Raw genomic sequence first — 14,033 nt, 5'->3', positions numbered from 1 at the left:
GATCAACTGATGCCATGTACATATTCTTTTTCAACAAATGCAATACTGTTTTTAGGCTTTCCATTTTGAAGTGATGGTACTCTATAAACTGGTTCAATTGTTTTAAATTCAAAATCAAACGATATTTGTTATTTTTCTTCCTTCTAATGAAAATATTTGAAATAAATTGGTCATCAGTTTCTTCTGCCAGCTCAATGACACCAAGTGTTTTTAGGACTTTAATCTCTCTGTGAACAATTTCCTTTTCTTGCTTATTGAAATTGATTTGTTTTGGCTCTTTAAACTGCGTTGGGTTTTTTATCATATCTATTTTCAGTCCTGAAACAATGTCTAGAATATGCCTGTCATGTCATGGGTCAGCTTCTTCCACTCCGATAAACACACAGCTATTGAGCCTGCTTTAAAGTGAGCTTCTGAATTTGAGGAATGACACTGACCTACCTGAGCTGAGTCCTCACTCTCACTCGCTGGGGTCAATACTGCTAGTTCTTCTCCCCTCCTCTTTTCTTCTCGAAACCTCTGTTGTATTGGGAGTCTCCTGCCAAAAAATATCCAGGTGGGAAACCACGACCACGGCCTCTGACTCTGCGGCCAAACTGGTTGTTGTAAGGCACATAGTGGGCAGTCTGGCGATATCCACGACCTCTGCTGATTGATTTCCCAAGATGACTGGCCATATTCATGTCTTTCAGACTTTTAGCAATATCATTACCAAACAGATAGTCACATGAAGTGGGTGCACTTGGAGAACATAAAGCTCGATACTGAGAATTCAGATGCGGTCGTATGAGTTCTTTCCGCCTTTGAACGGTTTCCCTGTTAGAATAGCAGGTCATAGTCAATGCATCTGATAACTTGTTTGCCATATCAGAGTAGACAGGAGGAGGGATATCCTTCTTGTTTTTCATCAGCACTTCTAGTGTAGCAACAACACATGTGGCAGCTTTTACCACGCCATTTTGAACTTTTTTGCATTCTACAGTCCATAGATCTCGCTCCGGGATTTATAGAATCCCACAGAAGTTTGTTTACCTCGGGAGTTTTCAACCCATCACAATTTCCAGGCCTTTTGATCGACTTAATTTTTGTCAATAAGGACGATTCGTCCGGTTTTGTCTCAAAAAGTTCAGTTACCAGGTCCGCCAATTTTGCGTCGATGGGATCACCGTCCGACTGCTCAAGCAGCAAGTTAGAACGGACAGCACTCAAAAATCGTATCTCGTCAACATTTTTCTCACCGGAAGGCGGCATAGCCACTTCCTGCTCATGCGCAGGGTGTGTGTTAAGCAACTGGTTTGCAATTCCAACAGAACCGGTTTCGGTTCGTACACTCATTGAACTTTCATGGGGTTTGTTCTGACTCGGTTCAATATAATCATTTTCTTCATCCTCATCAAGTTGACCATATGGTTGGTCTTCTGCACCGTCATAATAGAACGAATCTATTTGTTCCTGAAAATCACCTAATCTAGTGTCCATAGTTTGGCGCATGTTTTTCACTTCGGCCACAAGTTCGGACATCAGATTGCGAGAGGGTTCGCTTTCAACTGCTTGGCCACTGGGGCCCGGAATAGCATTATTGCTAACTGGCGGTACTTTCCCGCGACTGGATTTTTTACCATTACAGTCAGTTTTGTTTTTGGACTTTGACTTGCTGTGTTGACCTGAGTGAGCACTGTCTGCCGACGGACTTGTTATTAAACAAGCCTCTGCCATTATCGCGCCTCCGTCACAGGAGGTTTTAATATTGCACAAACTCAAGTTCTGCCGTTACAGATAATAATGGTTGTTTTAACACTAATTATAGTGATGTTTTGGGAAGCTGGGTTGTAATTATACAACCATAAGCTGCTAATCAGTTAACATAATCTCACGGGAAAAACTTATTTTCCCCAGCTGAGATTTACACGTCCGACCTCTACAAGAGCACAGCTTTGCACTGATTCGAGCATGCGCAGTTGAAATCTCATGTAAGTGTGACTGTCACGTGATTAGCTGATAGAACTAAACATTTGATATTATCGGACTTGCCAAAATGTGGATGTAATTACTGTGATGCACGTAAATACTTGCTGACTATGTCACGCTCATGAAACCTGCAGATAAGTTATCTGACTCTGACAGATTATCAGGTGGCATAGTTGTGTTCATTAGAATATATATTAACTGGTGTAAATTTACTGAAAATGCAGTTAACATTTTATTGGCTAAGTCATTAGCTAACGACAAAGATCTCTTGTATTCCTGTGCATATGTAGGCCATGGAAGTCAACTTGGTATGAAAAGACAAATGTACATTGTTAAAACAGTGTTATGAGTGTGTATTTTCTATATATTTTTGTTATCAGTTCAGTAATAATTATTATTGGGTCACAACATTTAGTGTTTTGAATATTAGATATGATGGGTCATATTTCGTTTTAATAGTTGGTCAACACTTTTAGCATTCTGGTTTTCCGGAATTTATCTGCTCCTAGTTTTCCATGTGTTCACTTGCGGGATACTGTTTCGAGGCCATTCAACAGTGTTGACGATGCTTGTTTGTGCCCAAAGTTTCGGGGAAATGACTTAGTTTATATATAAATAGGCTGGTTGCTGTGTGGACAGCGACACTCACACTGACATTCATTTATAATTGCTTGATTTACGGCCAACGCTTGAAATCCCGTCAATGCCTGAATCTACATTATCTGTTGTTGCACCGATCGCTGTGTTTACATTCTGCCTTAGTTGATTCTCTCTCACACCCAGACTTTGGTGAGTTTGCTGTATTGTATTTTGTGACCCATTGACTTAGATTTTGTCTCTCTTGAATTGTACCTGAAATCTGCATTGTTATATTGACTTGTAACTTTGTATACCTTGCTCTCGTTGCATAATACAGAATTTGAACGTAAACGACTTGTCATTGTTCTGTTTTGCTGGTTCACAGGGAATTTCTTAAATTGTTGTCATGGTAAACTCTTAACCATAACAAAAGGATTCACTTGCTACAGGAAAATCTAGTAGATATATTGTCGGTTCATCCAGATCCCTCTGTTGTGGTGGAGATTTCAAGAGTACAGGAAACGACCCATCAAACTGGAAATTTCCGGTAGATCAATTTAACCTCGCAAGATTCTCCGTTGACAAAACTACTAATTCATTTGGATGATCTTTGTTAGAATTATGTGTTGTTATGAATATCCATATCATGACTGAGATATGCAGAGCAAACAAAAATACTGGCGATTTTACATTTATCGGGATAATGGGGGCGAGCGCAATTGATTAGATTATAGCATCATAATGTCTGTTCTCATCTTGTTATCTCCCCACCATGTAATGCAGGAGGATATAGTCGACGCCATGTCTGTCCATCCGTCCGTCCATCTGTGCGTAATTATTTTGTTTCTGGAGCATAACTCAGAAACTGTTCAATATTTTTAGACCAAAATTGATAGATATAATAATATGAACCTATGGTTGTGCCTTTTGCTATTTACAGATTTTTGGCATTTTAAATTTTTTTTTGTTTTTCGATGGAATGGTTTGGTGTTAGTCTAATTATGGGGTAGACTTCGTTTCCGGAGCAGAACTCAAAAACTGTTCGATGTTTTTCTGCAAAACTTGGTGGATATGTGTGGCAGACTCCAAAGTGGTACCTTTTGCTATTTACAGGTTTTTGTGATATATTATTTTCTTGGTTTCAGTGGGAACGTTTCGGACTTAATCTCAACATGGAGGGATGGGCTTTGTTTCTGGAGCAGAACTGAAAATCTGTTCTTCATTTTTCTGCAGAACTTGGTTGATATACCAATCAGGAGCTAAAATGGTGCCTTTTGCTAGTTTGATTTTTAGGTTTTTATGATTTCTTAGTTTCTTGGTTTCCATGGAAATGATTCAGACTTTGTCTCAAAAGTGAGAGCTGTGTTTCGTTCCCAGACCCCAACGTGGTGCCTTTTGCTGTTTACAGGTTTTTGTGATTGATAGTTTTCTGGGTTTCCATGGAAACATTTCGAACTTAGTTTCAAAATGGAGGGATGGGCTTCGTTTCCGGAGCACAACTAGAAATCTATTAAATATTAGATATTTGAGGCAGACCCCAAAGTGGTGCCTTTTTCTATTTATAGTGTTTTGGCATTTTTATTTTTCCCAGTTTGCATTGAAACAATTCTGACTTAGTCTCAAAATGGAGGGATGGGCTTTGTTTCCAGAGCGCAGCTTGAAAACCATTTCAAATCTTTTACCAGATCTTGGCAGACATATGAGACAGATCTTGAAGTGGTTCCTTTTGCTGTTTACAGATATATGGCATTTATATATTTACATTTTTCATGACTTCTATGGAAGCGATTCAAACTTAGTCTAAGAAAAATCATGTAACTGTCAGATGATTTGTCCTTTTAAATATGTGGGGGCAGTGGTGATACGTCATCTTCAGATGATTCTTGTATACAGTCCATGCACCTCCCAGTCACGATGCAATTGATTACATCACAGCAGCGGGAATATGATGTAATAAGAGATGATTCGAATCAAAGTTATAAGTATGTTTGGAATGAAGGAAAATATGTTCTCAGGTAGTGCACAGAACTAACTTGATAAATGTTTAGATATAGCCTTTAGTGATATCAGAGTATAGAATATATTGTAGAGGCTTTATGCTCAGTTGCAATGGGTATGAAATGAAAACTGACTCAGAGATGTTTTAGTAAGAACAGTCCATGGTTTGATACTGAATGTAGGCGTTTGAAAGCTTAGCATTGCCGTAAATTAAATCAGCTCAGTATTTATAAAGACAAACAGCATGTAGATGAGTATCATTTAGTTAGGAACCTATATAATGCTAAGTGTAAGCAGAAAAGAATAGAGTACTGTAAACAAAAACAGATAAAACTAGAAAAACATAATAATTCCAAAGAGTTTTGGTCAATCCTTCAAGGCTTGAATGGTAAACAGTCTACCAAATGTGATATCAATACACGTGAGAGGTTTGAACATTTCAAACAATTATGTCAGCTTGGAGGATATAAACGCTGGCAACAAGAGCACTAGTGTACATACAAGCATACCAACTGACATTGACCTATTGACTGATGATATTCTAGATTCACCTATTACCAGACAAGAGATCATAGATGGTATGAGACACTTTAAGGTAAATAAAGGGTGCTGGTGATGAAGATATTCTATTGCCTTATGTTTAGTCAATTTTTAATGTTATTTTAGAGAGAGGTAACTTCCCATTGTCTTGGACTATTGGAATTATTATTACAATTCATAAAAGCAGGAACATTAATATTGTTGATAATTATAGAGGTATAAATCTATGAAGCATATTGGGAAAAGGTTTTTGTCTATTTAATCAACAAGAGACTAACTTTTTGTGCAAATACTGTTGATGGGACAGAAAATGTATGCTCTGTTTGTCGATTTTAAGAAAGCGTTTGGTTCAATACAAAGAGAAAAACTTTTGGGTGTAATGCAAAAACATGGTATCAGCTCTAAGAAGTATAGATTGCTACAGAAGATATATGAGAATGTGAAAGTTTGCATCAGAAATAATCTCATTTTTTTGTGATTTATTATTTTCTCAGTTTCCATGGAAACATTTCGGACTTACTCTGAAAATGGATGGATGGGCTTTGTTTCCAGAGCAGAACTCAAAAGCCTTTCAGTATTTTTCTGCAGAACTTGGTAGATATATCAGTCAGAACCTAAAGTGGTGCCTTTTACTATTTACAGGTTTTTGTGGTTTCTTATTTTCTCAGTTTCCATGGTTTCAGACTTTGTCACAGAATGGAGAGATAGGCTTCGTTTCTGGAGCGCAACTCGAAAACTGTTTAGTATCTTTCAGCAAAACTTGGCAGATGTTTGAGGTAGAGCCTTGTTTGTGGTGCCTTTTGCTATTTACATAGTTTTTTATTTTTCCCAGAGATATGTTTCGTTTCTGGAGCATAACTCAATAACTTCTTAGTATCTGTCATCGTTTCAAATATGTGGGGGCCAGGGGGATATGTCATCCTCTGACGACTGTTGTTTAAAATGTTATCAGGTAATATTTAATTTTTTTGTGTTCTTAATGTTCATACTGAATGGATGAATAAATTAAGACAATATTACATAATACTCATGTTTTATCATTTGTTATAGAATTTGTTCAGTATCAACCTATTTGAAGAACTGTCAATTCCAAATGATGTTAAATAACATCGTCTTTTATATCTTTCAGATTGACAAAGACAAAACTTGAAAGACTCCGAACATATGCAACATCTTCGTCAGAAAGCGGCCACTTTAATGTCAACTACTGGTCATACAGCAAAAGTCCACTTCGTCAAGCCCTCACAGTGATCCATGACCCATCAGTGGAGGAAGTAGCAGTCAAAATGTTTAACTCCATTTTAGTCTATGCAGGGATTGAAGATTCAAGTATGTGAATACTTATTTGACCTATTACTCACCTGTTGAAGATATCACTGTTTCTGTATATCAATGATAATACTGGCCATTTATAACACACCTTTTCCATACACTTGTGCTAGCTCAAAGTGTTATTAAACACTGTGTAATAACATCGCGTGAAACTACTGCTAGCACTTGTGATCTAGGGCATCACTTTTGATTCGGGAATGACCATCCCCCTATTAAGTAGGGCATTTTCATTATGTCTGTAACATCAACAAAGTTCACCATCTCCTTGATACTCCAACAGCTCAATGGGCAATCTTTTTTAATTTTTCTTCCCTTCACTAAACCGCTAGGTGCACTGATCCAGACAGTCCAACCTTAAACTCACAGTGCATGTCTTATGTGCAATGTGAACTGTATGTGTTACTATTATACGTTGAGGCAGTGACATTCACCCAGATGCATAGACAGTATATCTTTTCCCTTTTACGATGATATGTCAAGTCTTATGGCCTGAAATATTTATTCTTTGATTGTATGAAACACCTGGGACAGTCATGATTGTTTATATAGCAAGAATGAAATGGCAGTTGAAAACAAGGCGAGGGAATCAACTGATCGTTTTCAGGTCATGTTTTGTCATTTTTGTTGATATTTTGTATTCAGAAATCAAGTATGGCACTGGATGTCTGAATATCACACATTTAAAACTGTAGTGTATTTTCATTGTATCTGTGTTCAAATCACTTTCGTATTATGGTTGATGAGGCTGCGTTCATGTGATTCATGACAGTGGCAAGCTGATGCAGTGCGCGAAATGTGAAAGTCTTTTTTTGTGAATGTCGTCAGGTTGTACATGATGGGATTGGGATTTTTGACACCACAAATATTTAGCAGGTACAGAGAGAGAGAGAAGTGAGAAACAATAGTCAAATAGTTGTAAAATAAGAGTAACAGAATGTTCAAGTACAATAAACATGGGCATCTACTTTTTTATGTCTGTAACGGTTTGTAATATTTGAAATCTAAAAGTACTGTATGGATAAATTGTGCATAAAATTATTGTAAATTTCTACAATGACTGCATTTTAATTATCCTGAATTAAGGGTATACAAGGGTACACATTAAAAAGTTTTGTTTTTTCTTAATTTTTAATAAAAGGAAAAAATATTAACTCATTAAGCCCTGGAGCCGCTCCACTGCCCAACACCTGGCACCCCTCACTGACGGCCTGATTGCTGCGACGAGGCTAATTAGTGCTAATCATGCCTGATTTCCCTGGCAGGTCTCGGATATGACAGGAAACTGTCTAGTCTCACAAACAAGTACTGATTATTTAATTGTGTCGTAAAGATGTAAATGGGAAAGAGGCCGATGTGAATACATATATTACAGCATTTCATGTAATTTATTACCTGTGTCTCTCATACCCCTTTGCCAGTGTGTGCTGTATTTTTATCAACACCTACGCGGTCTTTGTACGTATGAGATGAACAAATATACACATTCCTCCTGTCTCTCTCATCGTATGGACTGAATTGTAATATATTATTTATAATACAGATTAAAAGGGGTGGGGGGGGGGGGTGGGGTCTTACATTATAATCGTCTATATTTTTTGCCAATACATTGCTCGTGCTTACTGACTATTTCAAGGAAAGTATCACTAGGTGTGTAAGTAACATGGAACATATAGAGATTTATAATTTGTCACTTTGTTCATCTTAACTTAACGCTTGCAAACATACATCACCATTCATACACATACATAGTGCATGATACATTTATCATTACTCGATGCTAAACAAAGCTTCCCATCCGACAATCGGCTTACGCCAACGCTTTTGTTGGTAACAAATTGAATAAATGTAACTTTGTCTCTTTTATTTAGTTTGACATCCTCGTTAATCCGACAATTTGATGTGCAACAGACGATGTCGGATTAACGAGACTTGACTGTATATCAATAAATCAATCGTCAGAACTAATAACGGTGAATCATCATAACATATAAGTGTACCAATAATACGTGGAAGGTGGAATGCAAGTTACAAGTTGTCAGATTGTCTCACAGTATCCTCATGTGGCGTGTGAAACTTCAGGTGGTAAGTTAGATAAAAAACATAAATCCACAACAAAAAGTCACTATTTTGCCAGCTGCATATTCTTTTTTATCTCCCTGGCATGTAATGCGGATATAGTCGACACCTCGTCTGTCTGTCCGGTCATCCAACCCGTCCATCCGAAATCATTTTGTTCCCAGAGCATAACTAAAATATTGTTCAATATTGTCAAAACAAAATTTGTAGGCATAATAAACTGAACCTGTGGTTGTGCTTTTTGCTGTTTACAGATTTTTGGCCTTTTTATAATTTTTTTGTTTGTTTTTCTACAGCACATTTTGGTCTCAGTCTAATAGGAGGGGTTTCCAAAACCATTGGATATTTTTCTGCAAGACTTAGATATATCAATCAAAACCTAAAGTGGTGCCTTTTGCTATTAATAGGTTTTTGTGATTTATCATTTTCCTTGTTTTCCATGGAAACATTTTGACTTAGTGTCAAAAGTGAGAGGTGTGTAACTTCTTAAAGTCTTTCAACTTGGAAGATCATGTAGCAGACCCAAAAGTGGTGTCTTTTGCCATTTACAGATTTTTTGTCATTTTTATTTTTTCAAGTTTCCATGAAAACGATTTGTACATAGTCTCAAACGGGAGGGTTGGGCTTCGTTTCCAGAGCACAGCTCAAAAACTTCTTAATATCTTTCATCAAAAACTTGGCAGATGTGTGAGGCAGATCTTGACATTGTGCCTTTTGCTATTTACAAGCTTTTGGCATTTTTATTTTCCCGGTTTCCATGGAACCAATTCAGACTTAGTCTCAAAATGGAGGCATGGGCTTCAATTCCAGAGCACAACTCGAAAAGCATTTCATATCTTTCAACAGATCTTGGCATATATATGAGACAAATCTTGAAGTGGTGCCTTTTGCTGTTTACAAATATATGGCTTTTATATTTTTCATGACTTCCATGGAAACGATTCAAATTTAATTTGAAAAAAAAAAACATCCAGTAACTGTGAGATGAAGAATTGAAACAGTAAAGTAATAGTGCTTGTACATAGGGGAACAGTTCTCATTACTGGTTCCAAATGCCATCAGTCATGGGAGCTGTATTAGATTTAGACTTTTTGAAAACACACTTTGCTGGCAGTCTGGTGAGATGTAACAAACAAACGACTCAGGTCTTTCCTCGTGAACATATAGTAAATCAAGGTTACTGTCTCCTGGTACAGACCTTGTTTCCAGAACCTTTCATTAGTATCCATGGGAGGCTACTTTTCATGTTCGCCATCACCCTTTGTTTTGAATTGTCTGTAAAATGCTTTATAGGTTTTTTCTTTTTCCCATATTTCCTTTCTTTCAGTCCAAATCTTTGTTTTTCCCATAAGGGAGTCAACAATGTGGATAAGTACTTTTCTTTCGTTGTCTTGCTTTGTAATTCGAAAAATTTTCTCCGAAAATTGACTTTTGCCTTTTAGACATTGTGTTCACTTATATTCTCCTCCTTGTGCGTCTGCTATGCATATTTCAGAATTTCTGTTCAGGTTGGCTAAACCAAAACAAGTTAATTTGACCAAGAAATTTAACATAAGCTTCAGGTATATTGATGATCTAGAACCATTCAGTCATCTTTAAATAGACTGCCTCAGTTGTTTCATATTTAGATCAGTGCCTATAGATACTGTAACAAACTCTTCACACTGCTGTATGACAAAAGGGATGATTTTAACTTTCTGTTTGTCAACTTTTATGTTAAGCAATATTCCAAGCTCCAGCCTTTTGTGTTTACATCAACTTTTGAGGCACAATCAAGCTTGATCTTTTTACCAGGATTTTGTAGAGCATCTGTCATGTGACTCTTGCTCAGATGTTGTTCAATCAATTTTACAACATTCGAAAAGTTTAATGGTGGACATGAGCACTAAGTTTCAAAATTTGATGCATCAGTGATAAAAAAAATGATGTCCAGTTCAATCAGCTATTTTGACTTGTATCATACAGTCTTGCTTTTTTCAGATGAACAGTTGACAAACCATTTGCATATGTTTGACAGGTGTCACAGGTGTAGTAGCATTAAAAAAAACACATCCACATGTTAGTCACAGTTGTTCAATCGACTCTGCTTTTAGCAGAGACTTCTTATGAAATTAGATTTTTTGTTGTTGTCTCTATGTAATATCCACATAGAAATTCTAACAAACTGGTTTTATTTCTTCTTGATATAAATTCTTTTGTTTTAGACTTAAAACATTTTCTAAAAATGTCCAAACATGTGTTTTCATGTGAAGTTTTATATAAATAGGTATTAAGAGGTCAGAGATACAATAGGTCTTTTAAGCTTCATGATAGTGAAGTTCATGACGCCAATGCTTCAATTTAATAAATATTTACAGGTGCAGGTGATTCACATGACAACACTGGAATGATACAGAACTTGATGCTAAAGTGCCTTGAGAATGACCACCTGTGCAACGAGTTCTACATGCAATTGATTAAGCAAACAACAGATCACCCTGGTAAGAGGTTATTCTATGTGAAACTTCCAGTGTATTATTTGTGACTATTTTCTGTCAGTAGCTTTCTTTTTAACCTGTACAACTTTACCACTGATAATTCCTGTGTATATGTAATGTTTCTTTCCCGTACATGTAATACTTGATTGACTGAACTTGCATCAGCCTTGTCTATTGTTGTAGGTAGTCACTGGAGACTCATGCAAGACATGTGGCTTTGCCTGGTTGACTATGTGACCTGCAAATACATTATTGTCACACGTTTGTAATAAAATCCTTTGGTCCCAGCTGTCACAGCCGGAGACAATATCAAATCTTGATATCTGGTTAAATACTTTAGCTAACCCAATGATTGCACCCTACGTGACTTATAAACCTATAGGGCAGTGGGGTAGCCTAGTGGTTAAAGCGTTCGCTCGTCACGCCGAAGACTCGGGTTCGATTCCCCACATGGGTACAATGTGTGAGGCCCATTTTCTGGTGTCCCCCGCCGTGATATAGCTGGAATATTGCTAAAAGCGGCGTAAAACCAAACTCACTCACTCACTCACTCACACTATAAACCTATAATTATCATTACCCTTATCTGTACCAGATCTTCCATTTACCATGTTGATATTAAGCAGAAGACACATTTCTAGGAGACATTTGCCAATTGTGTTGATACGAGTATCGCAAGATCCATCGTTCATGAAGTCATTCAAATCATCACAGTCATCTGATATGTATTTATAATCATTTCCTTAAGATCTGCTTGTTGGCCAGTTCTCACATTTAAATCGCCCGTCAGATGTTATGATATGGGTCTTTAACGACCATGTAACAACGCATGTTTACCTCATCAAAGCAGTTTATTAACCTGTCTAGACATTGTCACATACCAAAGTAACCACAACAGAAGAATAGTTTGTTTTTCAAAACTTTATGCCTCCCCTTAAGATATAAGTAACCCCAATATCGATACTAAACTAATTCTACAGGTGCAAATACAACTAACTAATCTAATTACCTAAAGTAGCTGCACATACAGTTCTGTCTACCACTTACATTGCTAAAGTCATAACACCAGCACTACTACTAACTACACTAAAATCTTAATACCCTCACTAATATAATGATTATGTATAATCCCAATTGGAAACTAAACAATTTAACTAAATAACAACAAAGAAATTTGCCACTCAGAGAGAACACTTTCTCATTAGAATGTCAGTGCACTTTGGTTCCACTTCATGACATCAATTGTATTTGTGTGATATCCCTCACACCCAGACGATGTTTTTCTCCATGGAGTCTAAGGGGCCTGTGTAATGGTTGATGGCTGTGCCATCTACATCTCGCATTACTCGGAGATACACGCTTGTTTTACAATGGCGAAGACTCTTGTATGTCTCCTTACAGGCGGAGATATTTCCCTTCTCCTTACTTTAAGGATAACTTGCCAGTTCCGGGACACTACAATGTCTTATACTTTATACTTTACTCTGATTTACATTTATGAAAGTGGAACAGTTCATGTGGAACAGTAACATTCATGTTTCGTTTTGTGGCTATATAATGTTACAATATATACATCTATCAAGAAATACTGCATCAATTAAATAATTTCTTGCTACATCTACTCAGTCAATAAATACAAAAGTAATGATGATAATAATAAAAACTTACTTCAGCCAGTGTGAGATGCAATCTAAAATGAAAGGTGAACCCATGCAGGTGAACACAGTGATAATTCTGGCTGACTGTGCAGATGACTACCCTTTCTCACTGACCTCCCATACCCAAGCTACTCAACACCTCTCTATTGTTTATGATAATCATTTTGTTTCCGGAGCAAAACTCAGAAACCATTCAATATTCTTAGATCAAACTTGATAGATATAGTTACCTGAGCTTATGATTGTGCCTTTTGCTATTTACAGATTTTTGGCATTTATATTATTTTTGTTATCCCCTCGGCATGTAATGCGGGGGGATATAGTCGACGCCTCGTTCGTCTTTCTGTCCGTAATCATTTTGTTTCTGGAGCATAACTCAGAAACAGTTCAGTATTTTTAGACCAAACTTGATAGATATAATAATCTCAACCCATGGTTGTGATTTTTTGCTATTTACAGAGTTTTAGCATTTTTATTTTTTTGTTTTTCCATGGAACATTTTAGTGTTAGTCGAATGGTGAGGCGGGCTTTCGTTTCCAGAGAAGAACTCACACTCAAAAACCATTCAATATTTTTCTGCAAAACTTGGTAGATATGTGTGGCAGACCCCAAAGTGGTTGGTGCCTTTTGCTATTTACAGGTTTTTATGATGTATTATTTTCTTGGTTCCATGAACACGTTGCGGACTTCGTTTCCGGAGCACACTCGAAAACCATGTCATATCTGTCAAAACATCTTGGCAAATGTATGAAACTGATCTTGAAATGGTCACTTTTTCTGATAACAGATTTATGGCATTTATATTTTTCATAAATTCCATGGAAACAATTCAGACATGGTCTAAAAACTGTCAGATGGTTTGTCCCTTCAAATATGTGGGGGCCGGGAGATATGTCTTCTGATGACTCTTGTTATTTTTCCCGATTTCCATTGAAACAATTCTGACTTAGTCTCAAATGGAGGGATGGGCTTTGTTTCCACAGCACAACTCAAAAACCATTTCATATCGTTTAGCAGATCTTGGCAGATATATGAGACAGATTTTGAAGTGGTGCCTTTTGCTGTTTACAAATATATGGCATTTTTATTTTTCATGATTTCCATGGAAACAATTAAAACTTAGTCTAAAAGAACATCAAGTAACTGTCAGATGATTTGTCCTTTCAAATATGTATGGGCCAGGTGGATATGTCATGTTCTGATGACTCACTGTTTTTGATAGTTTTGGATTTCTTATTAAAATAATTTTGACATTTCCATTGCAACTAAATTTCCTTTGGCTGAAATTGATGGTAGTGTTCCTTTCAAGAGCAGAACTTAAACACTGTTCAGTACTCTGCTTCCACTTTGTGGGTATCGAAGAGCTTCACGACGTAAATGAACAGTACCACTCTATCAACATCAC

General features: G+C 36.9%; 1 protein-coding gene across 1 annotated transcript in view; it reads left to right on the top strand.

The window, feature by feature from the left end:
- The window catches only part of LOC137295441 (unconventional myosin heavy chain 6-like), a 468,840-nt gene that overhangs the window by 319,999 nt on the left and 134,808 nt on the right, over nt 1-14,033 (top strand). Inside the window, exons 30-31 of the mRNA XM_067826813.1 lie at nt 6,215-6,414; nt 10,851-10,973. Coding sequence (XP_067682914.1) covers nt 6,215-6,414; nt 10,851-10,973 — 323 coding nt within the window. The remainder of the gene's footprint in view (nt 1-6,214; nt 6,415-10,850; nt 10,974-14,033) is intronic.

The sequence above is a fragment of the Haliotis asinina genome, chromosome 8 (assembly GCF_037392515.1).
Source record: "Haliotis asinina isolate JCU_RB_2024 chromosome 8, JCU_Hal_asi_v2, whole genome shotgun sequence".
NCBI classification, from domain to species: domain Eukaryota; kingdom Metazoa; phylum Mollusca; class Gastropoda; order Lepetellida; family Haliotidae; genus Haliotis; species Haliotis asinina.
This window is presented reverse-complemented; position numbering and strand designations above follow the sequence as displayed.